The sequence below is a fragment of the Centruroides sculpturatus genome, unplaced genomic scaffold, assembly GCF_000671375.1.
Source record: "Centruroides sculpturatus isolate CEXI.00-Female unplaced genomic scaffold, Cexi_2.0 scaffold888, whole genome shotgun sequence".
NCBI lineage: Eukaryota > Metazoa > Arthropoda > Arachnida > Scorpiones > Buthidae > Centruroides > Centruroides sculpturatus.
Genome location: NW_019385009.1, coordinates 327,207 through 354,729, shown reverse-complemented (window position 1 = coordinate 354,729; position 27,523 = coordinate 327,207). Strand labels below are relative to the sequence as shown.

Here is a 27,523-nt window from a genome sequence, read left to right as displayed (position 1 = left end):
CGCTTTTCCTCATAAACTATACCTGCTTCTGAAAATAGCCTCTCACTATATACACTACTGCTGGGAGACGATAGATAAATCTTAGCGAATTCTGTCAGGCTTGGATACTGTTTTGCGTTTGCTGACCACCACTTGTAAAGGTCTGCCGTCCGATCTAGGCGAACAGTTTTCATATAAAGTGATACAAGTGATATTTTTTAGTAATAATTAGTAATGCAATTTGATGTAACAATGAACAAATAATGCATGTTGTGACATGATCTACTCGCAAATAAAACAAATGTGCCCGCAGTGTCGCCACCGCACCCACCGTAATGTATCAGGTCGTGACATATCACCCGCGAAATGTACACATATTTTGCTGAACATTCGGCCGCCGAATATTCGGTGCTTCGGCCAAGAGCATAGCCGAATGTTCGGTATTCAGTATTCGGCAAAATCACTATTCGTGGCATCACTATTATAATATGATTGTATGTGCTTTAAACATTTTTCTAATAATATTACGACTTCAATATTTGTGGCGGACAGACGTAAAGTCGAATAAAATGACTTAAACTTGATTTTTATTTTTCCATATACTTTTTTGACAAACAACGTATAATCGGGAACGACGTAACTTGAAACGACGTAAGTCGAGGTATACCTGTAATAGTAATCTATGATCTTATTCTGATTCAAGAATGTAAAAAAAAAAAAAAAAGGGTGTCAAAGATACATCCACCAAAAAGCCTTAATTAATTTCCAATAATATTTAATGTGAAAAATTTGGACTATTAAGGTCCCTTGGTAGATGTATTTTTGAAGTTTGAATTCTTTTCAGTCTCTTAATGATGTTTTGTACTCTAATAAAAAAATAACATTTGGTTTTTATAACATTTAAGGATTATGAGTATCATTTTCTAGATGTAATTGCATCCAATGATGCAAATCTAGAGTTAAAATTTTAAAATTATTTTTTTTAACTATTTATGCATAATATAGTTTGATTGATCCATGTAATATTTGTTTGGATATATTATATATTTTTTAATAATTGAAATAATAATATAACTTTGTTACTCAAGCTTATTAACCTCATTGAAAATCTGGCCACTGTGTAATGACAAAATTAAAAGTCTTATCTACTCACATAATAAATTAGCAAATTAATTTATTGCATGCATACATCACTGGATTGCAATAAAAAAGTATTACTGACAGTATTGTTATGAGTCTATCATTTTCTAGATGTAATTGCATTATAGAAATTGCATCATGGATCGATCAAATATTATGTATAAATAATTAAAAAAAAAATTTTTTTCAGTTTATTATAAAATCAGACAAAATCATGTCGTATTCCAATAACTTAATGTCATAGGACAATTTTGTCCAATGTTATTAAAAAAGCAATATTATCAGGAAAAAAACTCACACATAATTTTCAGCTAAAAAGTAATTTGGGGCCATTAATCCTGCAATGCTATATATTAAAACTGATTCACAATTCTTTAACACTTTTTGATTTAAAATTCTCCTTTTATTTCCCTCCAAATGCCTGGTTGATTGAAGTTTTTGTTTCTGAAAAGTAAAATATACTAATTATTTTAAAATATATAATTTTAACTTTAAAAGTAAATATTTGTTTGTAAACCAACCCTATCTTGTCGATAAAAAGTAGAGATAGATACGCCACCTTCACCTGACGGACTTTGTGTAACTGGAGAGTAGACTAGAGCATACTGACCAGGAGATTGAGATTGTCTTCCTTTTAAAGGAAGTGCACTAGTGCAATAAACACTAAAAGCTGATAATGAACGAGGTGTGATTTCACTAGGAACATTTGCCTTTGAAAGATGAGCAGGTCTGACAAATACAACTAAGAAATCTAAAAATAAATAAGTAATTCTTTTAAAAATTTTCAGCAAAATATACAGACATTCTTACATAGATTTAAACATCTAAGAATCTATATACAGTAGAGCGTTGTTTATCTGAAAGTCGGTTATCCGAAAAAATTCCAGTCGGCAAATTTAAATTTTTGCTAGTGCTGTGGCACTGCAATCTTTGGCTATCTATATCTTGGGTTACTCCAATATATTTTTTTTGTTGATGTGTGTGTTTTAGCTGGCAGCACTGGCACTTTTGTGTAGTGTTTTTCTGAGGACTGTGTGTCATGCTAAATCGAATGTTTTTGATACTAGATTAACTAATAAAGTATAATTTTTTTTTTGTTTTTATATTTTTCAATATATTTATTTTGTTTGTAAAAAATAAAGAAATAATTTTTAACGATACAATAGACATGATTATTATTTTTAAAAGTTTACATTAGGCTTAACATCGATGAAAATTCAACACAAAGCGACACACAACGGAGAAAAATTTCAACATGGGATAGGTTAATATATTTTTTCATACGTAATCAGTTATCCAAAAAATAAGTTATCTGAACAACCCCAGTCCCCAATTGATTCAGATAAACGATGCTCTACTGTATTATAAAAAAAAATTGTGTGCGCACTTGTGTGTGTTGTTTTTTGTATTTATGCATTTTTTAATTTTATTTAAAATTAATATAATGTTAACATGAAAAATATTTAAGCTGATGATAAATATAATTTGTATTTTTTATTGGTTGCTTACATGTATAATGATCAAATTCTATCATCTCTGGCAGATAATATTGCTGATTAATTCTATATTTCTGGCAAGATAATACCACAATTTATATTAAAAGATATTATTTATTAACAGAAGATTATCTATTATTTAAATTTAAACAAGGTAATTTAATGTTTAAATTAAAGCTCTAAAAACTTTTAAAATCCAGCAAGAAAATTTTATGTAATAAATATTTTTGGCATTTTAAAGTCATCTTTGTATAAAATATTTTTTCAATTATAAACTAGATTATAACTAATAAGTATACTTTAGATTGCTTTAAAAAAAGCCATAAAACTTTTTTATATAATTTTTCTTGCTCGATTTTAAAGCAAGAAAAATTATATAAAATGGTTGTAAAAAAGTATAAAAGTGAGAACAAATTGAAACTTCAATTTGTTCTCACTTTATAAATAAATAAACTAACTTTTATTAACAATACTGCAGTAGGAGAGCAGTTCAAATCATCATCATTCAGTAATATTTTATGCCCTTTCACTACTTTAAATTCCTCAATCTTAGATCTCAAATATTCATTCAAAAAAGAAGGGTAAGACGATATGAATTTTCACTTACTGACTTTTGGATATATATGGCCAAAAAACAAAAAATTTTTAATTTTAGTGCACTATCCTGGGTACTCTGAATTAAACAAAATTAATGACTAATACATCATCTTTAATATAGTTTATAAATTTAAAAATTACTTACCTGCTCCACAAAATTTTGCTCCTGTTGTTCGAGGAAAAGGAACACTGACATCTAAAATGCTGCTAAAAGTTGGTAAAGGCCTAAACTGTTGTTTTGAAGAGTTCAGATAAGGGCTTTCATTATTCTTCTCCATATCTTCAGGCTAAATAAATATTTCTAAATTATTTCCTAAAAACCAAAACTAAAATTAATAATTTTGGATCATTAAATAATATCAAAAAACTAACTATAGAAGACTCTAGGCTTGCTACCAGTTGACGAAGACAAGGTTCTAAACAAGTCCTATTTCTTTTAACTTGTTGTTGAGAAGTCATTCGTAATACCTACAATAAAAAATAAATCAAAAGTAACTCATTAAAAGAGCTAGAATTTCATTTACACACACAAAAATACTTATATTTTCATTTTGGTTAATATTAAACAGTTATTTTTAACTATTTTCTCATTATGCTTGTAAAAATAACCACTTAATAAAACCAATAACCGGTATTAAATAATCGTAAAATGAACTGCGAACGTTTTCGGTTCCTTCCCTAGGACCTTTCTCAAGCAGCGATTCGTCATTAAAATAACTATGAATGAAGACCAGTAAATAGCAATATTCGAAAAATTATTCGAATATTAAAATTTAAAATTCGAAGAATTTTTCGAATATCGCTATTTACTGGTCTTCGTTCATAGTTATTCTAATGACGAATCGCTGCTTGAGAAAGGTCCTAGGGAAGGAACCGAAAACGTTCGCAGTTCATTTTACGATTATTTAATACCGGTTATTGGTTTTATTAAGTGGTTATTTTTATATTAATCCGGTATTTGAAGATTCTTTATCATTATGCTTGTATTTATGCATTTCATTATAGGTTATAATTCCATTATATTTTCTCCAAATGCAATTAACTTATATCTTATAATGCAAGGATTACATAATATTGAATTTTCCATGCTAATTTTTTGAGTTTAAATTTAAAAAATAATATCCAAAGTTACAAATTAGTATTTAAACAAATTATGAATGTTCATTTCCACAAGAAAACAGTAAAGATATATATAAAGTCAAATATTAAAACAGTAATAAAATGTAGTAGATTGTAAAATGTTAATTATAGATTCAATACAAAGCATATTAAATTTTAATCTCGAATAAATTAAGTGTGCAATGCCTTAATGTTGTAAATGCCAAAAAACAAACTTTTCAGGAGATGTAAAAAATGTTTCTCTAGTGAATAGATTCCTTCAAGTCTTGAAGAAATTCATTTCAATTTTACAATAAAATGGTAAAAAATTCATTAAACTACAAATTCTCTGAAAAACAAAATGACATAAATATAAGTCTTATAGCATTACTACTACATTATTATATAAGCAAATTACTACAATTTTTTTTAGTAGAAAAGTAAACATGTCAAATTTATTGTCATAAAACATAAATTCATCATAAAATTTAAAACTTGAGCCTATTTTACTAAATTTATTAAAAAAGAATGAAAAGCATTGTAAAAAGATATCACAGCTCTAGAACAATAGCAATTAACATTCTGAGAAAATTACACTGTTAATTAGAAAGGAGAAAATATGAAATAAGATATCAAATTTATGTTTTATAAATTAATCATTAATTCCTAAGTATTTAAACAACTTTATTCTTAAATATGGGTAATATATTTTGGAAAATGTTATCTGATGACTTTACTCAAAATTGAAATTATTACTCTTAGTAGCAAAACAATTTTTACAAACTTGAAAAAGAAATATATAAACAATTTAGAAAATGAATTCCTCATCAATATGTTTTTTCCTATTGTATTTTTGTTTTTCATTTTATCTTGAACATAAAACATTTAACTCAAATTCTGATGTTATGATAATTTATGACATCAATTAAATGACTTACAAGGTATATTGTGGATAATGTGAAGCTTATAAACCATAACCTTGATTTACTATAAATTTTCAAAAGTAGCTTTTGGGTCAAATAACCCATATTAATAAATAAAAGAAAACTTAACATATTGTTTTATAAATACATATTACTTGCAACATTACAAATAAATATAAAACACATGTAAAGTTAATATAAATGAAGTAAACAGAAAAATTTTAAATTGAAATTCAATTGATTTTCCATTATGTAAACAATTATTCGCATAAATATGCATGCAATTTACATAAATGAACAGAAAATTTGCATTCTATTAAAATTTGATTTGTTTTTTACACATTCAAAGACACATTATTAAATTAATAATAATATTTAATTTAATTATATAGTGAATTGAATACATAAAATTTAAATAGAATTTAAAAAGAAGAATATTTTTAAAAAATATTTGTTGTTTTAATAAAATGTTTATTGTAATTATAGAAAATAAATAAATAAATTACTAAAAGTAAATTTTTGAAATTATTTCATAGTTCTAATTAAGTTTTCTTAATCAAAATTTTGGCATATACAAGGTCTGTTCAAAAAGTATCGGACCTTTGGTCGGCAAAAATAAATTTATTGACTTTGAGGTACAAAACCCTAATCCCCTTCAAAGTAGTTTCCTTGGTAATGTATACACTTCTCCCAGCGTTCCTGCCATTGCTGGAAACACTGCTGGAACGCATCTTTTGGAATGGTTATCAGCCGGTCTGTCGCATTTCGCATGATGTCTTCTCTCGACTAAATTTGGGTTCCTTTTAGCGGCATTTTCAGCTTGAGAAATAGCCAAAGGTCACACGGAGCCATGTGGAGAGAGTACGGAGCGTGACGAACCACAGGAGTATTGTGTTTGGCGACGAAAGCCCGAATCAGATGCGCAGAATGGGCGGATGCGTTATCACGATGGAGCTGCCAAGTTTTGATCGACCACAGATCCGGTCGTTTGCGTCGCACTGTATCGGAAAGACGACGAAGGACCTCCTGGTAGTACTCCTTTGCGATGGTTTGGCCTTGTGGTGCGTACTCACGACACACCACCCCACGAGAGTCGAAAAAACTGTCAACATGACCTTTGATATTGCTGCGGACCTGCCGCGCTTTTTTTGGCCTCGAGGATCGTCCCCGAAAGCCTGCTGAATCTTGCGAATGGTTTACACTCGGGTATCGCCAAGGTTTTTGGCAAAATTTGATGTAATATCGCTGCTCACGTTGTTCAGTCATTTTCCAGCTTAGTGAAATCCGACTACAGCGCACTACATGACCTCACTCATAGGCCGATTGCCAACAACTGACGCTTCCTGCAGGCGGGAAAAAATTCAGGGCTGTGCATGACTGTCCCCTCCACAACTCCACCGAAGGAGGCCTCTCTCGCATCATTGGTTTACGCGGAATAAAATAAGGTCCGATACTTTTTGAACAGACCTTGTATGAATTATTTGCATTAAATTTAGAATTTTGATGAAATTAAATGAATCATTCTTTTTGAGAAAGCTACATTGAATGTTAGCAATTAAACATTTTAAATATAATTTTTAATTAGATATTTATTTGTTGATTATGAATCAGAGGCATAATGAGATTAGCCAATAAGAATAAGAAAGAGAAAATAAAGTTGTGAGTTGAATTAGCCTTGAAAAATCACCAGGATTAAAAATATATTTGAAATTGAATGAAGATATTGTAAAAATATCTAGCTATCAGAATTTAGCCAGCCAGATGGCTGAGGCTGTTAAGAAATTAACCTATTGCTCTTGTGACCTGGGACATATCAAAACACTAGAAATTTTTTGGAGAGTGGTCCAACCCAGATTTGCATATATACTCCATCTCTGACCTGGCCAAACCCATAATGGACCTAAAAAAAGGTCATCTTAATTCCCACAGAGTGGAAAGAGTAAAAAATATCAAAATTTTAATATTAGTTANGCTGAATCTTGCGAATGGTTTACACTCGGGTATCGCCAAGGTTTTTGGCAAAATTTGATGTAATATCGCTGCTCACGTTGTTCAGTCATTTTCCAGCTTAGTGAAATCCGACTACAGCGCACTACATGACCTCACTCATAGGCCGATTGCCAACAACTGACGCTTCCTGCAGGCGGGAAAAAATTCAGGGCTGTGCATGACTGTCCCCTCCACAACTCCACCGAAGGAGGCCTCTCTCGCATCATTGGTTTACGCGGAATAAAATAAGGTCCGATACTTTTTGAACAGACCTTGTATGAATTATTTGCATTAAATTTAGAATTTTGATGAAATTAAATGAATCATTCTTTTTGAGAAAGCTACATTGAATGTTAGCAATTAAACATTTTAAATATAATTTTTAATTAGATATTTATTTGTTGATTATGAATCAGAGGCATAATGAGATTAGCCAATAAGAATAAGAAAGAGAAAATAAAGTTGTGAGTTGAATTAGCCTTGAAAAATCACCAGGATTAAAAATATATTTGAAATTGAATGAAGATATTGTAAAAATATCTAGCTATCAGAATTTAGCCAGCCAGATGGCTGAGGCTGTTAAGAAATTAACCTATTGCTCTTGTGACCTGGGACATATCAAAACACTAGAAATTTTTTGGAGAGTGGTCCAACCCAGATTTGCATATATACTCCATCTCTGACCTGGCCAAACCCATAATGGACCTAAAAAAAGGTCATCTTAATTCCCACAGAGTGGAAAGAGTAAAAAATATCAAAATTTTAATATTAGTTAATTTTAAAATTTTAATATTCAATTGAACTAAATTAGAGTCATTTATTTCTAGAATTAAAAAAGTATATATATATTTGTTTTAATTTTAGCTAATGATAGTAATAAATACTAATAGAATGAATTATGATTTCTAGAACTACAATTAATATTTAAAAGTATTAAAGAATTTTAATATCTGAAAAACAACAAATAATTCATCAAAAATATATAATATTTTTAAAAAATTTATTAAAACTTACCTTTAATAACTTTGTTTTTATATTGCTATCTACTGTTGTAGACTTACAAAAATGAAATATTGGCGATGCATTATATGGATAAGAACTGGGAAAATTAATTTTTAAACGAACCATATGTTTTCTAATTAATGCTGTTACAATGCAGGTTCTATTTGACACATCCATCTGAAAATCAAATATTTATTAATAAAGAGATAAAATTATAATAATTTGTAAATAATTTTTTCTTAATTTCAGATCAGGAAAAATTATTATTATTATTTAAATTAAGTTATTACCTCATCAATTGTAATATTAGGAATGTTCAAGTTTACAAGAGAAAATTCTTGTTGGAGATTTTCAGGTTGAGATGATGGTAAAGTTGCATTTTCGTCCGGCACCGACTTTTGAGGAGTCTGTGGTGGTGAACTTTGATTACCAGCTTCTGTTTCACGAGGACTCATTTGAGAGGTAATACTTGCAACATCTGTAAAATCTTGACTAGTACCTCCTTGTACACATGATATTAACAATTCTGCATCATCACTTTCTACAAAATTTTCCAATCCACAAAGCTAAAAATAATGATAATAATTGTGTATATATATATATATATAAAATATCAATAATTGAACCTATAAGCTATATAAATTAATACAGTATATGTGTTACTGTGAATGACCGATATCTGGCAAATGTCAGCATTCACAGTCGTTTCGTGTATGTACAATATATTTGCTAAATATCATTATTTCTCACTTACATTAGCAAATGTAAACATTCAGCATGTACTGATGGTAAATGTTGAATAAAAATATTTTTATTATGTTAAGACAAAAATGCAACTTTTTAATATGTCAAAATAGGAGAAAGCTTAAGTAACAGCAAATGTAAATAAATTGTTGAACCTAAAACAAACAGTATATTCTTAATCATTAAAGAAAATAATACAATAATAAACTTACACATAAATTATGTGATTAATGTTATACAATCTTATTTATTGCAACAACTTAAACTGTTATGGCACTTTGAATTGCACAAGAGTCCCTTGCTTTTACAACCGTATTTATTCGTGGAACACTTCTTTTTACAATGACAGTGTGTGTAGCCTTTCCCTCCACTTTTCGAATTAGCTGCAGCTGCTTCTCTCAGCGATATTTCTTGAGAAAAAATCTCATCTATGGAAAGTAATTTTTCTTTACAAATTACAAACTGATTACATTATTACATGATTATGAACTGATCTGTTAATGGTGTCTTTTATTCAGATATCGCTGACGCCTTACCGATGACCCCTCTCATCCTCTGCCACTCGACCTGACAAACCGATCCCCACCTCACAAAAATGCCATCTAGTGACAAAGTGGGCGGTTTCCACCAAACCGTTGCCAGGAAAAGAGGTAAGACCTTGTCCTACCTCCGGCTACCCACAAAGGATTTGGCGACGGACTGTCACCTCTCTGTTGACATCGGCTTCTCAGGTGTCGTTTCGACCTCCACCAAAGCTTATTTGTGCTTGTCAACATACACCAACGATTGTTCTAATGTATAATAATATAACCAAATATTCAGTCTTTTACCAATGTATTTTGTATGTGTCAACATTCACTGGAGAATATTGACATTCTCTAATTTCGGTCTTTCAGTAACATATGCACCACGAGTATTTTTTATTTTAAAGATGTTCATAATTTTTACTTACTCTTTGAAGTGATAAATCAACTGTCCAAATTCTTAAACTTTGATCCTTAGACCATGTCACCAATTGATATTCTTTTGAATCTTAAAATTTATGGAAAGTAAATCATTAATGACAACGCAATAATAAATATTAAAAAAATCTATTATTTTTGCTTATCTTTTTTAACAATATTTTAAACTTTTTAGATATTATTACAAACTTCATATCAGATTTAATGTAATTTTTATACTTCATTTAATGATCGCGGACACATATATACATACATACAGGTATCCCTCGTATAACACAATAGTTACATTCTAAAAAAGTACTGCGTTATGCAAAACTGTACTATACGAAACAAAGGGCTAATGTAGAACATGGGTTACATTCCAGAAGCTAGCAAAAATATACTATTTTTTTTCGTTACTAAAAGAAATATGTTTATTAAAGTAATCAATAATTTATTTCCAACCAATAATTAATTAACAATCACAATTAAAAGTACCATATGGTGCTTTAATATTAATTTTAGTTAAACAAAGGCATTCTCTTTGTACAAAGTATCGTCGTCATCTCAGCTTTTTTGTTGATCTTGATCAGAAGTATCAGCAACATTTTCATATTTTTCATTTTTATCATAAACAATTTTTATGGATGATGAAATAAAAATATGTCATTAATTGAAAATTTGTTCTAGTGGGTTGCATTTGTTCAGTCAAGTATTGAGCGTCTTTTTTCTAGAATTTGTGTTGGAATATGAAATTGTTCAAGTACTCAGATATCAGCATAATTCTATAATCATTTTATAATACAGTTAAAAACAAGTTTAATAAACTTTACTAAATACAAAGATTAATCTATGAAAAGAAAACACAGTGACAGTTTTAAGGGCTAAAATCTGAAAGCAACGACAATGACACCTGGTTGATAGGAAAGTTAGTGCAATTTTTTGTTCCTTGTCCTATCAGTTTTCATTAAAGTAAACCTGATAAAAACCACAAAATAATTTTAAAATTTGAATATTATAAAATCTGTGAACAAATTTGAGACAACACACATGCTTACTTGAATAAAAAAACAGATATATCAAATAGTGAAGTTTGCACTTAAAAATTGTAAAATATTTTACAGAGGATTTCCAAAACAGTGTTAGAGCAATGTTGTATTGGGGTATCCCCAATTTTCAAACTGTTTTTCTGTTACATAAGATTACTTGGTTTAAGAGAAAATGGAAGTAAATTTACTATTTTTTTTTTTTTAAATAATTTTAAAATTTATGAAAGATGATTGTGAATTTAATACGCATGCTATCTTTACACTAAGTTCAATGAAACGATTAGCATCTTTATGTGCTTATGTCACTGTTTGAGTGAAAATTCATTTTATTCTACTACAAATGTTGTTGTAACTATTCATAAATGTTTATTACAATAATTTTGATTTTATATTTATTATGTTTTTTTTTAAATTTTTTCAAATCTGAAGGTGCGATGTCATCATTTTTATGTCACAAATTTCACACAATTATGCAAATTGGTTTTACACATCAGCAAGAAGTGTGTTCGTTTAGCTTAATTTCTTTGTTTTTAGATTTTGTGTAGCAACTTTTCGTTTTTTCTAGTTTATTTAGTAATGCTTATTGAAAATGGACTGTAAATTATGGGATATTTCGTATGTCAAAGGAAGCGATATTAGCTTATTTCAAAATTGAGGAATTTTGCATACTGAAAGTTTCTGCACAAAAAATCAACGAATGTCTATGTATTTTTGTTCATCAAATAGTCCTAAACGGAGAGGTTGTATAAGGACATATGAAAAGAAGGGAATTAGAACTAACAGATAATTTGATTTACAATATGAAAATTTCAAAACTTTTAAATGATTTTTAAAAACATTTTAATTAATTTTGATTTTATTTTTAATTTTGGTTTCAGTTTCAGTGTAAAGGCCAGAGTATTAATTAATTTTAAATTTAATTATTTTTAGCTTTTAATTTATTAACAAGACTATGTCTTGTTTATAAAATTGTACTGCCACTCGTTCTTATCAGCATAGAGGTATGAAGGAGTACATGTCAAGAGTTGATATTTGGCACAGAGTATTAGGTGCCCAAATCATTTGCGCATAAAAAAAATCCAAACTCGTAGGTAGTCAAGAGACTGAGAATTGAGTCAAAATAAAATCCAAAATGGTGACCCTCTTCTACAAACAGGCAAAACAGCCACCTCACCCCACCAAAGTCGGGTAGGGGAGAGTACCACCCACAGTCATTCTAAGAAGTGAACTCTGATCTTAGGACTGAACACATAATTTCTTCTATGTTAAATAAAATTTGTAATCTAATTTTGTAAATTTGGGAGTGCTTCAAATATGATGTTAAAACAGTTTTATGTCATTACAAGTGGGTTTTTTTAACATTATCTAGTATAGTAAAATCATAGGACCGATAAAAATTTGACGTTATATTAGGGTTGTTGTTACATTCGATGACATTATAATCGAATTAAACTGTATATTGTTTGTGCAAAATAAAAAAATAATTTCGGAAGATACAATAGCCACAATTATTTTTTTCAAAAACGGGAAGTTTTTGTTACACATTGACAAAAATTCAACCCGGGCTGACACGCAACAGAGAGAAATTTTGAAATTAGATAAGTTAATTTCATCGAAGATGCATCGTGGACGATCTCATGGTCGTGGCTGGCAAAGTTTGAACGATCATGCCCAAAAGCATCGATATCAAAAAAGATAGGAGAATGAGACCTGCTTTGAGCATCAAAGTGATTCTGTCTCTGAGACATAGTCTTGTCCCAAATATGGTTTTGCCATTTTACTTGTTTAGTACTAATTTTGTTTTTATACTTATTTTTAATAAATTTTATTAATTTATTGTTATTTATTTAATTTTTGAACTTTTTGAACCCTTATATTACAATTTTTTTCAATTATAACTCTTTTTTCTTTTGTGACATAACTATAGAAATTGTTTTAGCATTATTTCTCACAAAAGATAATCAAATTTTATATTTATTTTAATTTTTTTAGTAATTTCATTCATTTTTTTAAATAAATTTGTCAGCTTTTTAAGAATTTTAATTATAAGCAAGTTAACATTGATTGAACTATCAGGCTACTTGGTTTCAAATCGAGGCTACAAAAATCAACAAAAAAATATTTAAGTGTCAGCAAAACAGTTTAAAAATAAACAAAATTATATTTTGATTGATTATATTTTTAAAATTTAGTATGTTTACTTTTAATGATAAAATGACTTTCTCATTATAATTATGAGAGTTTTGTTCATAGATGATGTGTAATACATTAAATTTTCATATGCAATTCGCATAAAATTAATAAAAATACTTGTTCGTGCTAAGTTTACTGCCGTTTTGAAGTTTACTGATTTTTAAAATTCAATTTTTCAAGATGAGTTGGTCTAGACCTTCATGGCTCAAGTGAATGGAGTCAAAAATTGGTTAACTTATGATGATTATGATGATGATGATATTTGTTCAGCTCATTGCACCATTTGCCAAACCTCATTTAGTGTTAAATACAATGAAATTAAAACATTTATGAAGCATGCCTATTGTGAGAAGCATATAAAAAAAGTGCATCTTCCCATTTACCTTCCCCCTTTCCCCACTTCTGGTCATCGCATCAGCCAACAAAATAGTTTCCAAAGATGGCAACCCCAGATGACATGATAGGATAGTTCTTAGAGTAAAGGGGAATTAACTGCACTTTCTTTGAGGGTAGTGTTATTAACTTTATCTGAAATAAAATTACAAATTTATTTTGTAGTTATGCAATAAAAGCATGCATATCTACATATAAATGGAGAATTTTCAGATTTCTCTTAAAAGATTAATTCTGAATTTTCCTATCATTTTCCATTCTTAAGCTTGATGTTTATTAATTAATGATTGTACTGTGTTCATAATGTAAATTATTAAGTTTTCTAAACTAAAATAAAATTTACAAAGTATTCAAATGAATTGGAATCAGGAGAAATTCTGGTATTGACCCATCACTATTAAAATTATGAATTATTATCTGTATTCTTTACATATATGTAAAAAGTTTACTATTAATATTAGAAAAATTACAATTATAGCTGTAAATACTATATATATTACTTATATATATATTATTACCTTCCCTTTTTTTCCTCCAAGCAAATTCCATAACAACATCAGAATGACCTACAAATGTATGAACAGGAGTGGACAAATCAGCCATATTTGAAATGTTCCATAACATTAAATTATTTTCTCCTCGACGCAGTGGAGGAACAACTACCGTTACTAAGCCATCACCAAAAGGCTATTATAAAAAGAAAATAAACAAAACATTGCATTTATTTGAGAAAAAGTATAAATATTTTTTTAAGTATTAATTTTTTATATAAAAATACCTGAATATCCCAATTATCATCTTAAATTTATACTTAATTTATGATACACATTTCATTTCAATAATAATTTTCTTTAATACATTAATCTTATTAGAATGTCTTAGCAACTAAATGTTTTATAGTCCCATTACATTAGTTATCTACAAATATTATAAATGTCAGTCTAGTGCATTCATTGTAATTTTAAAGAAAAATATTTAGATGACTGAAAATAGTTTAATTTTTGGACTTTAGTTTTTTTTTTCTTTTATAATAAGGTATTATAAATAATTTAGAATTAAATTCTTTGAAATATTACAAATTAAAATTTCTTTCCTATTATTATTGGTAAAATTGAAAAAATCCTCTTATTTTATTATGTATATATTATACTATTGTATTGTATTTTAAATTTACAGGTTTATCATACATATGAGACTATTATGCTATTTAGACCATTTTATTAACATACCCCGAAATACATTTCAGCTATCTTTACTTAGCAGTCTTCAGTTGGATATAGGTCTAAATGTGATTGGCACCAAATCTTAATGTTCTTTTGATAGTTGTAAATGTCATATTTTGACTGGTTTTGTTAATTATTTAAATGTGTTTGTATGCATGTTGATGCTATATTTCTGTACTGTCTCAAACAATTTCCTGTATTTTAGACCTATATCCAACTGAAGAGGCTAAGTAAACATAGCCAAATTGCATTTTGAAATATGTTAATAAAAATGGTATAAAGAGCATAATAGTCTCATACATATGATAAGTCTGTAAATTTCAAATACAATATACTCTAAATATATAACATTACTTGTCCTGACTGACTGACTGACTGAATGACTGATTCATCATTGCCCAGAACAAACCGCTGAACCTAAAAAGGTGAAATTTGGTACACAGTTAGGGTACGTCATGAAAACGCACACTAAGAAGGGATTTTTCGAAATTTCCCCATGGGGGGAGAGGGAGAGGATTAAGGCTCAACCGGAAGAATGGCTTCTACTATACTATTTTAGATGCGATTTTTTGTTTTTATCTGCGTTTTAGTAGGGTATGCCATGGAAATGCACACTAAGAAGGGATCTTTCGAAATTCCCCCGTGGGTGGGAGAGGGAGAGAATTTAGTCTTCATCGAGTACTTAGGTGTATTATTTGACCACTAAGTAACTATTTGGTATAAACACATGTATTCAATTAAGATATAAATTTTCGTCTATAATAACGTATCTTCTATTACCAGGACTTACTATACTGGCACTACAGAAAATATTACAAAGTTTTACAGAAAAACATTTTTTATTTTACTTAATATACCTGTATATTAATATATTTTAAATCATAAATAGCTGTGTACTATACTAACTGCTACCTTATAGGCCTAATATATTTTGCACAAAGATTTATTACATCCATATATATAATAAATTAGTTTCTTATCATTTTTAAAATATACTNACAGGTATATTAAGTAAAAAAAAAAATGTTTTTCTGTAAAACTTTGTAATATTTTCTGTAGTGCCAGTATAATAAGTCCTGGTAATAGAAGATACGTTGTTATTATAGACGAAAATTTATATCTTAGTAAGAAAAAGGACATTGAGGCATTTTAATTAAACATGTATTCAATATTTGGATACACTTCCTCAAAGCCAAACTATTTGGCTAAATAATCTGATTTGCGTTGAGAGAGGAGAGAGAGAAAGAAAAAGGAATAAAATAATAAAACAGAATAAAATGAAAAGTACATTTAAAAACTCAGATATTTATAGATATTGTTATTTATTCCTTTCTAAAACATATACACCTTTAATAAATGATCTTGAGCAAATATTATTTTGTGAGGATCATAGGCCCAATTTTGTGCTAATTTAAGGAAATTCTTAAGCCTATTTCGCCATTGTGATCATTAAGAAAACATCACACAGAAAACGAATTGAATATCACCTTTACTATCAACAAATGTTTGAGAATTATAACAATTGAGTGTTAAATTAAACAACCTATTGTATATAGAAGAGATCATACAAGTTTTGATCCTAATATGGTAAGAGAGCTCTATATAACATCATAACGTTATCGACGGCCCATCTATGACCCAACACTTACAAAATCAACTTTTGTCTCCAACAACATCCAATTACCTGATGGATTTCCCCAAGCTAAATTGGATAAAAAGGAGGCTGGAACTCGAGTAGGGATGGACATTTTCCTAGAGCATAGAAGAGCTCTACCCACCAGTTACCCGTCAGCCATACTCAGTGGACACCAGTGGACTGCATGAGATGCTATAGCAAGGCAGACATCTCCAGCCACCCAGTTCTCAGTGGACATCTCCCAGGGCATAGAAGATGACGGCTAGACTCAATACCATTGACCAGGCAGACATCCCCAGAACACCATAGCCAGTTTGACATATCCCAAGATGCAATACAGCACAGAAGCCACCCAAGGCTCCAACCTAGCAGCAGCCAATACAACTCGTCACTTCTCTATGAAGACCTACAATGACCCAATACTCTAGGAGATCATCAAATCAGTTATCTACCAGATGTAAATGTTTAGCTCATATGTAAACTCTCTCTCTCAATCAAAGTAAACATAAGAACGGGATTTTGGCCCGAGCAACATACTCGGTCATTTAGTAACCATTTAGTCATGTAGCTTTAATAGTGTATTCAGTAGTGTACAGTGGTACCTCAGGATATGAAATTAATCCGTTCCGAAACTGAGATCGTATCATGAAAATGTCGTAAGGTGGATCATCTTTTCCAATACGATTACATGTAAAACCAAATAATTCGTTCCAACCTCGAAAAACATACTCAAATTAAAGCCAAGGAATACATTAAAAAAATAACTGTAGTAAGAAAAACAAATGAAAAATGCAAACTAATGTAACGTCGTATGGTGAGTTTTTGTTCGTATCGTGGAGCAAAAATATATTCGAATTTCATGTCGTATTCTGAAAATTTTGTATGCTGGGGCGTTCGTAACCTGAGGTACCACTGTACTGTAACCTTAGATTTAGCTAGATATTAAATGTATATTATTTTTGTTTATAAACCTGACTACCTGCCATTTCTCAGACCTATCGACATACCCCCTGCACTCCCACTCGACTGTTTAAGACCCTCCTATTAAGTCATCTGATGACAATGTGAGCAGTTTTTGCCAAATCATTGCCGACTAAGAGGTTTTTAGGGAACCACTTACCCTATAAATCCCCGTTTCTCACAATTTATTAATAATCACAATTCGAGTGATAAATTTTGTTTAAGTGATTTTGTTGGTTATCATAAATACTCTTTGCTGAACATACTACACACTCACTAAACATACAACTCTGTGGGGCAGCCAAAAAACATTGGACCTCAATGGCATAATTTAATTTTTTTTCATCATAATAATAATTTTTTTAAATAATAACGTATATAACCTTTATTAGTGAGAGAAGATGTTACTTTCTATCTTGATCTAAGCTATTGATTCCCAAAGTAGGCCTCTTTATGAGTTGAAAAAAGACTCAAGAGGATACTGGAAAGCAAGGAAGTTAGGGGCACTGGAAAGCAAAGAGGCATTAGTGTGTGTTGGAAGACAAGAAAAATAAAAATACTGTTAAAATACTGGCAGGATAAACTTTATTCTTTCATTTTGAAAAGTGTAACTATTGCACCAAAACCTGTAATATCTAAAAATTTTCATCATAATTTCACTCAACAGTTTGCTGTGAAAATGTTGCCAATTGCTTCTTTGTGAAGTTTCAAAAGAATCTGGCAACATATTTCAAATAATAAGACTACAGGCTACCTCAACTAGAAATAGTTGAATGGACAATTTAAGGATGCTAAGGATTACTATCAAACTGGACATGGAAAAATTAATCTCATTGCATCAGACCCATCATTAATTATTTTTATATTAATAAATCAAGTACTCTAAGATACTTTTGGATAATTATTTTTTTATTTATAAAATAAATGCTTAAATTTAAAAAATTTTGATTAAAATTTAATTTTCAGTGCACCATTTTTGACTTATTTTATGAGAGTACTATGAAATATGTATGGGGTGAAATAAAATATGTGAACTAAAAGGGGATGGTAGACCAAAAAGATAGGTAAGCACTACTTAAGCCTTTTGCTTCATGTAGTTCCAAATACAGTAAATCAGTTGATACTCAGTTAAATAGTATTTGGTAGGCAGGTGTGAGATCCCAAGGGATCTCACACCTGCCTACCAAATTAATTGATTCGTTAATTTAATTTATCATTTGATTGGTCAATGTAACATCAATTAATTAGATGATTAATAATATGGTTAATTATAATGAGGGAGAAAAGTTCCCCCATTTTCGGTATTTCCACCTCCCATGGGTTGGATAAATGAAAGGTGAGTAAATATTACATCTAACCGTCAATAATCAGCAAAAATCATTACTAACATTAAAATGTTGGCTAAAGAGAAAGGCAAATTGTAAACATTTCTATGTTGTGAAACTGACAATAAGTCATATTCCCACTGCCCTAACCGGTCCGGTGATGACACTTTTAAGTGTCATCACTGGAAATGTAAGGTCACCTGACCTACATTCCCACACCTGCGAGAGATATAACGATGAGACACCCAACGTTCAGGAAGAACAAGTTTCAAGACAGAGAGATCTCCAATAAAAATCATAAATTATGGCTGGTTCTGCCATATTGAAGGTGGACAAGTTTGACAACGACAAACATAAACTACTTCTATCTCGCCATATACTCAGTGAACATTTTCCGAGTGGCCATAGTCAAAGCCAGTTCGCCACCCTCCATGCACATAGAAGACTCTGCACTGGATACCAACTTTACTTTGATTCAACTCGAAGACATCGGCTCATCAAAGGCATTCGACTAAGGTACAATTATGTTTGTTCTCTGTATCAGTTTGCGTGGACATATAGATAGTCTCCTGTTATCGTTTGGAACTGAACTTAGATTTTGTATAACCAATCATTAGTTTAGTCTTAGCTCTTAGCCCTAATCATAGTACCAAACATTATGTTACTTATGCCTGTATGCTTTTTGGTGTATCTGTTTACTGTATGCTTTTTGGTGTATCTGTTTACTGTATGCTTTTTGGTGTATCTGTTTACTGTATGCTTTTTGGTGTATCTGTTTACTGTATGCTTTTAGTTAACTCATTAAATTATTATTTTGTTGTTAACTTGATCCTGTGTGGACTTATTTCAGCACACAAAGACACCCTATTGACTTACCCATTGCGCTCCCCACTCGACCAAAAGTAGCCCTCCTATTTTTGAAACAGTCATCCAGTGACAACGTGAGCGGATCTCACCAATCCATCGCCGTTAAAAGGGGTTTAGAGGTTGACGCTCTACCCCCAGCTTCTCACACAGATAAAACAGGAATATTTGGTATTCAGCAACATTAATATTTAAATAATTATCCTGTATTCAACCAACAACCCCTATTTTAGTCCATACCTTTTATTATTTTCTCTTTCTATTTAAAGTATGAAGATAATAATGGATGTAATTCATATTATAAAAAATAAGTATTTATACAATTACAACATGATAATATTGTTTTACTTAACATCAACACTACATAGAGTATAGATCTTACTGTATATCTAGCTCTCCAAACAGGTGAATCACAATCTAACACACCTTCCACTCTTCTAGGATTAGTAACATCCCAAAACTAAATAAATTAAAAAAATAATNATTTTATTGCAACTTTATGATTAGCTTTCATAAAATTCTCAATATTTAATCATGATTTCTTGATAAATTATCGTCAACTAATTAAACTAGAAAAACTTACTTTTACTGAACAATCCTGACTAGATGTAGCTAACTGATGTTCTTGTATTGGACTCCAATCTAAACTATGAATTTTTGATAAATGTGCTGATATGTACTGCACAGGACTAGTACTTTTCTAAAACAAAAAATCGAATTTTATTTATTTTTTTGCATATTTTTTAATTTTTCATAAATATTTCTATCTTATCAATGTCTTACTCTAGGATCCCAAAGTCTTATTTCTCCTTCATGTGCTGTTGCAATAATATTTTCAGTTACTTTATTCCATTTAACTTGGGAAGCACCAGCTGCATAAAATGAAATTTAAAAATTATATTTTTAGAACTTCATAATATAAATTTTTATAAAAGCACTTACCAACAGCAGATAATGAAGTCACAGGTTTTTTTGGATCTCTGAAATAATATAAGATAAAACATTAACAATTCTGATATAACATATTTATATAATTATATAAATATGATAATTAAATACCTAAGATCCCAAAGATGTATAAATGTATCAATTGAAGCTGTTGCTAATACATTAGCATCAAAAGATGACCAATTTAAATCACTATAATAATAAATTTCAAATTAGTTATTTATATAAAATTTTATATTATTTATAAAATCTTTGAATGAAATTTAATGTTTAAAATTTAAAAAAATATATTTAAATAATAGGAAATGGATTTGGAAAATTTATACAATACATTATTTGATAGTACTTAATTGCTTGCTGTTCTCTCAATTAATTGTATGTCTTTCGGAACTTAGCTTAAAGTTACTAATGAGAACAAATCATACAGGAACACTCCTTTTGATGGAAAAAGTAGTCCGTTCTAAATTATAAAAAATAAATATACTTTTTCCATCAAAAGGAGTATTCCTGTATGATTTGTTCTCATTAGTAACTTTATGCTAAGTTCCGAAAGACACACAACATTATTTGATAATTCAAATAAATGTATACTGTTAAATAAAATAAATTTTTACAAATTTTAATACCTAGAGCAGTGGTTCTCAAATTTTATTGGCTCACAGAACACTGAAAAACACAAAAAATTTTTCTGGCACACTTTGTGTAAAATATTAAAAATATAGGTATTCCTCATACAACACAGTACTTCTACAACATGGTGTCACTCTAACACAGTTTGAAAATCCTCCTTACAAAATTTTGCAATTTGTAAGTTAAACTTCATTATTCAATATTTTTTTTTATTCGAGTAAGCATGCATGTCATCTCAAAGTTGCCCAAGGATTTTAGAACATTGAAATTTTCAAATTATTTTGTGCTTCTCATAACGTTTACTTTAACAAAAACTGATAGGACAAGGAACAAATAAATTGCCCTAACTTTCCTATCAACCAGGTGTCATCGTCGTTACTTTCAAACTTTAACTCTTAAAACTGTCACTGTGTTTTGTTTTTATAGATTAATCTTTGTATTTAGTAAAGTATTTTTAAACATTTTTAGATAAGTGCTATTAAACTTTTTTAACTGTGAAGTAATTATTCGTAGATTTTACTTAGCTAAGAATGATTACTTCATTTGTAAAATGACAAATGAAATACAGTGGTATCTCGGCACTTGAACAATTCAGTATTCAAACACAAATTCTGGAAAAAAGTCACTTGGTACTTGACCAAACAAACACAACCTGCTAGAACAAATTTTTGATTAATAACATATTTTTATTTTGTCATCCATAAAAAATTTTTTGATAAAAATAAAAAATATGAAAATGTTGCTGATACTTATGATTAAGATCAACAAAAAAGCTGAGATGACAATGATACTTTGTAAAAACACCCTAATTTAGCTAAAATTAATATTAATGCATAATATAGTTCTTTTAATTGTGATTGTTAATTAATTATTGATTGGAAATAAATTATAAATTGCTTTAATAAACATTAGTAACAAACTCTTAGTAACAAAAAAGAATAGTATAATTTTGCTAACTCCTGGAATGTAACCCCATGTTTTGCATGAGTCATTTGTTTCGTATAGCACAAATTCACATAACATGGCACTTTTTCAGAACATAACTACTACGTTATATGAGGGATACCTGTATATTAATATATTTTAAATCATAAATAGCTGTGTACTATACTAACTGCTACCTTATAGGCCTAATATATTTTGCACAAAGATTTATTACATCCATATATATAATAAATTAGTTTCTTATCATTTTTAAAATATACTTTTATGGTATTTGAAAAACATTTAGCAATTTTTTGCAAGGCAGTAGTGTTCCTTGATGCATTGTTTGAGAACTGCTGACCTAGAATTTCAATGTTTCAATTCAATAAAAAATTAGTGCTTTTAAGATTTCAAAATTTATTTTTCCATCTGCATTTTCAACCTAATTTCAATATATTTTTCCATGTTATTTTCAAAAAATTTTCTTCAAAAACCTCTATATATCAAATTATTGACTGAAGTGTCAATTACAGTTTCAAAGCTCAACAACTACACTTTCAAAGCATAAATTGTAGTTAAGAAATATCTCACGCAATATAATAGATAGTTGCAATTAACACTGTTTTTCTCTGACTGGCTACAAGTTCGACTTGCATCTTATTGTTTGAAGAAAGTCAGGCATCAGAAACTATTGACCAACTATTTCTGTTCAGATATGTCAAAATGTTTTATTTTCACCTAATACAGATGTACTGTACTTGCTATTGTATTAATAAACTACTGTAGCTCCAATCAAACCTTTTACTGTTACCTGTATATCTCAAAACCTGTCTTTCTCAAATGTTTTTCTTATTCCTGTGAGATTCAAGATAGACAGTTTCAACTGTATTTAATTTACATCAAAATTATTTAAAAGATATGGCACTGTAATACAGACACAACCAATTTTTTGTGTGCCAATATATAACCATGATGTCATGTAATTAATGTCTATTCAATCATTCAACAGAATCATGTTAAAAAAACTGCCAATGTTTCATTAAATTTATTATTTCTTCATTTTTCATTTCAGATAAAATTTTTGGTTATTTTTCTTACAATAAATGCAGATTATCATGCCAATAGAATAATAATTATTCATAAATTAAAAATATATAAAATTTCATGAAAATGAAAAAATATAAAATTTTCTTTGTTTGATGAATTACTTAAATAAACGATGACATTCATTTACCTGATAGAACGAGTGTGAGCTTGAAGAGGTTGAACTTGTATTACATCATTATCTTTCCACTGAAGCAATTCAGCAGATTGATTATACTATAAATATTAAATATAAATTAATTTTTTTTATTCTATATTTAATTCACTTCTAATTATTTAATACTGTAAGTTTTATTTAAAAAATGAAAAATAAAATTCACAATTTTATGAATAAACTGTAATTACAGTATTAAAATTAAAGAATTATTATTATCTATTGTATATCTTTGATTCTAAGATGCCATTAATTTATAAGACAAACCGTCAGTTTTAAAATAAAAATGCTCAAATTTCTTTTAAATATACAATGGCATATGTTTATAAATTTATGCATAGAATTAACTATTACACAACATTGTTTCCAAGCTCTTTTACATACAAAGTGTGTTTTACTTCAATGTTATGATTTTATTTTGGAGACATTTTAACTGGCAAACAGAAGTCCAAATTTTAGCTGAAATCAATATCTGTATTAATACTAATGCATATAACTTAAATAACAACAGAATAAACATATATAACAAAGTTCATTTATGTGTAGGTAATGACTATTCTGTTGAAATTTTGTTCTTTGTCAAAATGGCAAGATGCTCTTCGTCAAAGTGGTATTGAATACAAGACATATCTTGATTTGGAAATATAGAAATTACAAAAATTGTGCCTCTTAAAACTGAAGAAATACCATTATAATTATAATAAAATGTTTTGTAATTATTATTTCTATAAATAAAATAAAAACTAAGAGAGGAAATTTTCTTGACACATGCATTTTATTCAATTGAAAAATGCTTTAAAAAATTTAAGATTTATACAAATTATTGGAGTTTGTTATAACTGCATTATCAAATAACAATTTTATTTTATTTTAAATCAGGTATAAGTAAGAATGAAATAAATAAATAAATGCCATTCCAACTTAATACTTGAATTAAGATACACTAACATACTAAAAAATAACTAAAATAATATACAAAAAATAAATCATCATACTGAGTATATGCTGTTATAAGTTGATCTGAAGCACAAGTCAACCTTAAGATTTTCAGATCAAACAAAGTTTAGACTTATCTATAAGTCAATCTCCAAATATACAGCAGCTTATGATGGAGTCAATTAATAATTAAGCCACATTACTTTCATTGAAACTCTTACACTGTAATGCCTTTTAATATATGATATATGTATTATATAGTTCATACAAAAAGAAATATGGGAATCAGAATCTCAGTAAAACTACTTTGGTAAGAATGCTATTGAATGTCATCTACTGGTAAACACACTCAAGTCAAAATCAACATCTCCAATAAAATATAAATAGTTTATGCAGCATTATAATTTTGTTATAGGTAAACAAATGGAACAGGACTCCTAACAATTGCTGTGTATCACTTAACAAATTCCAGCAGGTTGCAAGATAATATTTCCATTTAAAACGCAACCCTCAATAAGCTTTAGAATTTGACTTATTTAACATAGAGATTAATATAACAATAAAATCAATATAAATTAACACTATACAGTATCATATGCGGTTTCCAACAACTCATGTGTCAACTGTACATCACTAATGCAAATGGCACAGCGAAGGTTCAGGCATATTACAACATACTACTATCATAAAACATATGTAGCAGAGTGGAACTGCTGGATCATAGATCCCATTCTGTACAGAGAGCACTAAGAGAGATATGTAGCAGGCAAAAATTGGAATTTTATATATTTTGTATAAGTCAACTCCTAGTACTGCAGAAATTCTTTTCAGGCTTAGAAAGTTGATTTATATATTGGAATATACAATAAATATTTTTATATTTTTTTGCTTTTTAATCCACAAGACTGAAATATTTTTTTATTCATTCATGTAGGTGATTTCATTGATTATGCAAAATCATACAAACATAATGAATTGCTATAGAAATTTTAAAAATTTGTTAAAAATAGAAATGTGTTCGAAACATTTGAAGTTTTTCATGACAATGCAGGAATGGGCAACCTACAGCCCCCAGGCCACATGCCACATTAATATTTTTTGCATCCCGCATCACATAAACTATGAATAAATATATCAATTTCCCAGCTTCAGGAAGAATGCAGCAAAAATTCAAACATTATTTCTACAATTTATGTATGTGAATAGTTTTTCCGCAATGAATTTAGTAAAAATTAAACCAAGAAACCGGCTAACAGACACATCAAAACTAATTTAAAACTAGCAGTGACTAATATTTAACCAAATATTTCCAATATATTACATTTCCATCAGTTCAAGAAGCTAAATTAAGTATATATATGCTAATTTATAATTATATATGAATAAATAATTGTGATTTACTGGCATTTTTTTTCCTCTTTCTCTTGTATGCAGCCCATGTCAGTTAGAAAGTTTTAAAATGCAGCCCTTACATAGAAAAAGGTTGCCCATCTCTGACTTAATGAAACAAAATTTCAAGAAAACTGGAAGCTAACTTTTGTTTATATTTAATAAATAATAATTTATGAATCCTCATTTAAGTTTATATATTTTAATTAATTTAATATTTGTTATTCATTTTAATTCATATATTGCAAATTTTAAAATATTTACAACTTACTGCAAGTACTATATATTCTTGCTGATGTGGATTCCATTCTATAATTGTAATATCCCATTTACAATTACGATATACTTTCTTAATAGGTACAGAGGGTTTGTCCAATGAAGTAAAAATTAAACATCTTTTCCTGAAAACAGCAATTTCATTAATTATAATATTAATTTTTAAATTAAAAAAATTATCAAACATACCCTGCTATTACTGCATACTGTCCTGTACAATCTAAAGCCATGGAATTTGCCTAAAAATGTAATTTAAATCATTACTAAAATAAACAATTTTACATACAGCATTTACATTTTTATTATACTATGATATACAGTATATAATTGTACTAATTTAGATATTACATAAGATTATATGTAGAGTTGTTTCACTTAACAAAGTTATGTAAATTTTAAATCAAAGGTTATTACAGGTATACAAGTTTATTATATAATTACTGTATATTGAAATCATTAAATAATTTTTACAAAAAATTGTTTAGAACTATTTAATATTATTAATAAAAAAATATTTTTTTACTAATCATAACTCAGAAAATATTAATAATTAAAGTATACTGTCATAATCCAAGCTTCCAATAACCTGAATTGAAATCAATATAGAAATTATATAACATTTTCATTGAGTAAGTAAAAATAAAGTGTTATCATACAAAATTCCTGCATATTTATAGAAATATTAAACATAACAAATAAAAAAAATTGATAATTTTTTAATTAAAAATAACAATATTCTATAAATACTTCAGGATCAATTTTAAATCAAACAATTTTACAGAAGATCTTATTTAAAATTCTCTCTTTACTACCACCAAATTTCAACTGCAAATATCTGAATATCTTCAGAATTAATTCAGATTAGAATGTATTATATATTAAAATATAAAGTTTATATTTGTTTGTTATTAAATATCATTTGCAAAATATTTAATATTTCTGACTATAAAAAGTCTTTTAGATAATTTGACCAATCTTTATCACATTCATATTTTATATGATTTTCATATATCATCTAAAATATGATTTTGTTATTTGTATTTCTTGTTAATTAATTTTTGTTTTGTTTGTTATATATCAGGGGTGCCCAGACTTTTTGCTGTAAGAGCCTAGTTACCTATCTGAAAATATTGGGAACAGAACCTAATGTTCTTGGTATAAAAATAAAACAAAAATTTCAGAATCATAATACAGCAATACCCCGACTTACGCGTCCCTTACACAGAAAAAGGTTGCCCATCCCTGACTTAATCAAACAAAATTTCAAGAAAACTGGAAGTTAACTTTTGTTTATATTTAATAAATAATAATTTATGAATCCTCATTTAAGTTTATATATTTTAATTAATTTAATATTTGTTATTCATTTTAATTCACACATTGCAAATTTTAAAATATTTACAACTTACTGCAAGTACTATACTTACACGAACCCGGAGTTACGCGACTTTCAAATCTCGTCGATTCATCTTTGAGCGCCACACAACTCATGATTACTCACTACCCCCACACTATTGTTCAGCTTATATGTTCAGACATGTCACGCGAAATCAACACATAGCTACAATTTATTTTATGTTATTTATTTCTGTGTTTGTTATATGTCAGTG

At 28.6% G+C, this 27,523-nt stretch overlaps 1 protein-coding gene across 3 annotated transcripts in view; it reads right to left on the bottom strand.

Annotated features, from left to right (window-relative positions):
* The window catches only part of LOC111633333 (GATOR complex protein WDR59-like), a 60,520-nt gene that overhangs the window by 17,243 nt on the left and 15,754 nt on the right, over positions 1 to 27,523 (bottom strand). For all 3 annotated transcript variants that reach the window (XM_023377882.1, XM_023377883.1, XM_023377884.1), the window contains 16 exons: positions 26,103 to 26,152; positions 25,909 to 26,038; positions 23,289 to 23,374; positions 20,612 to 20,692; positions 20,495 to 20,532; positions 20,336 to 20,424; positions 20,136 to 20,252; positions 19,935 to 20,012; positions 14,063 to 14,231; positions 9,921 to 10,000; positions 8,515 to 8,790; positions 8,237 to 8,401; positions 3,585 to 3,680; positions 3,358 to 3,499; positions 1,641 to 1,870; positions 1,418 to 1,563 (listed from right to left, as the gene is read on the bottom strand). In XM_023377882.1, the coding sequence (XP_023233650.1) occupies positions 1,418 to 1,563; positions 1,641 to 1,870; positions 3,358 to 3,499; positions 3,585 to 3,680; positions 8,237 to 8,401; positions 8,515 to 8,790; positions 9,921 to 10,000; positions 14,063 to 14,231; positions 19,935 to 20,012; positions 20,136 to 20,252; positions 20,336 to 20,424; positions 20,495 to 20,532; positions 20,612 to 20,692; positions 23,289 to 23,374; positions 25,909 to 26,038; positions 26,103 to 26,152 (1,973 nt within the window). The remainder of the gene's footprint in view (positions 1 to 1,417; positions 1,564 to 1,640; positions 1,871 to 3,357; positions 3,500 to 3,584; positions 3,681 to 8,236; positions 8,402 to 8,514; positions 8,791 to 9,920; positions 10,001 to 14,062; positions 14,232 to 19,934; positions 20,013 to 20,135; positions 20,253 to 20,335; positions 20,425 to 20,494; positions 20,533 to 20,611; positions 20,693 to 23,288; positions 23,375 to 25,908; positions 26,039 to 26,102; positions 26,153 to 27,523) is intronic.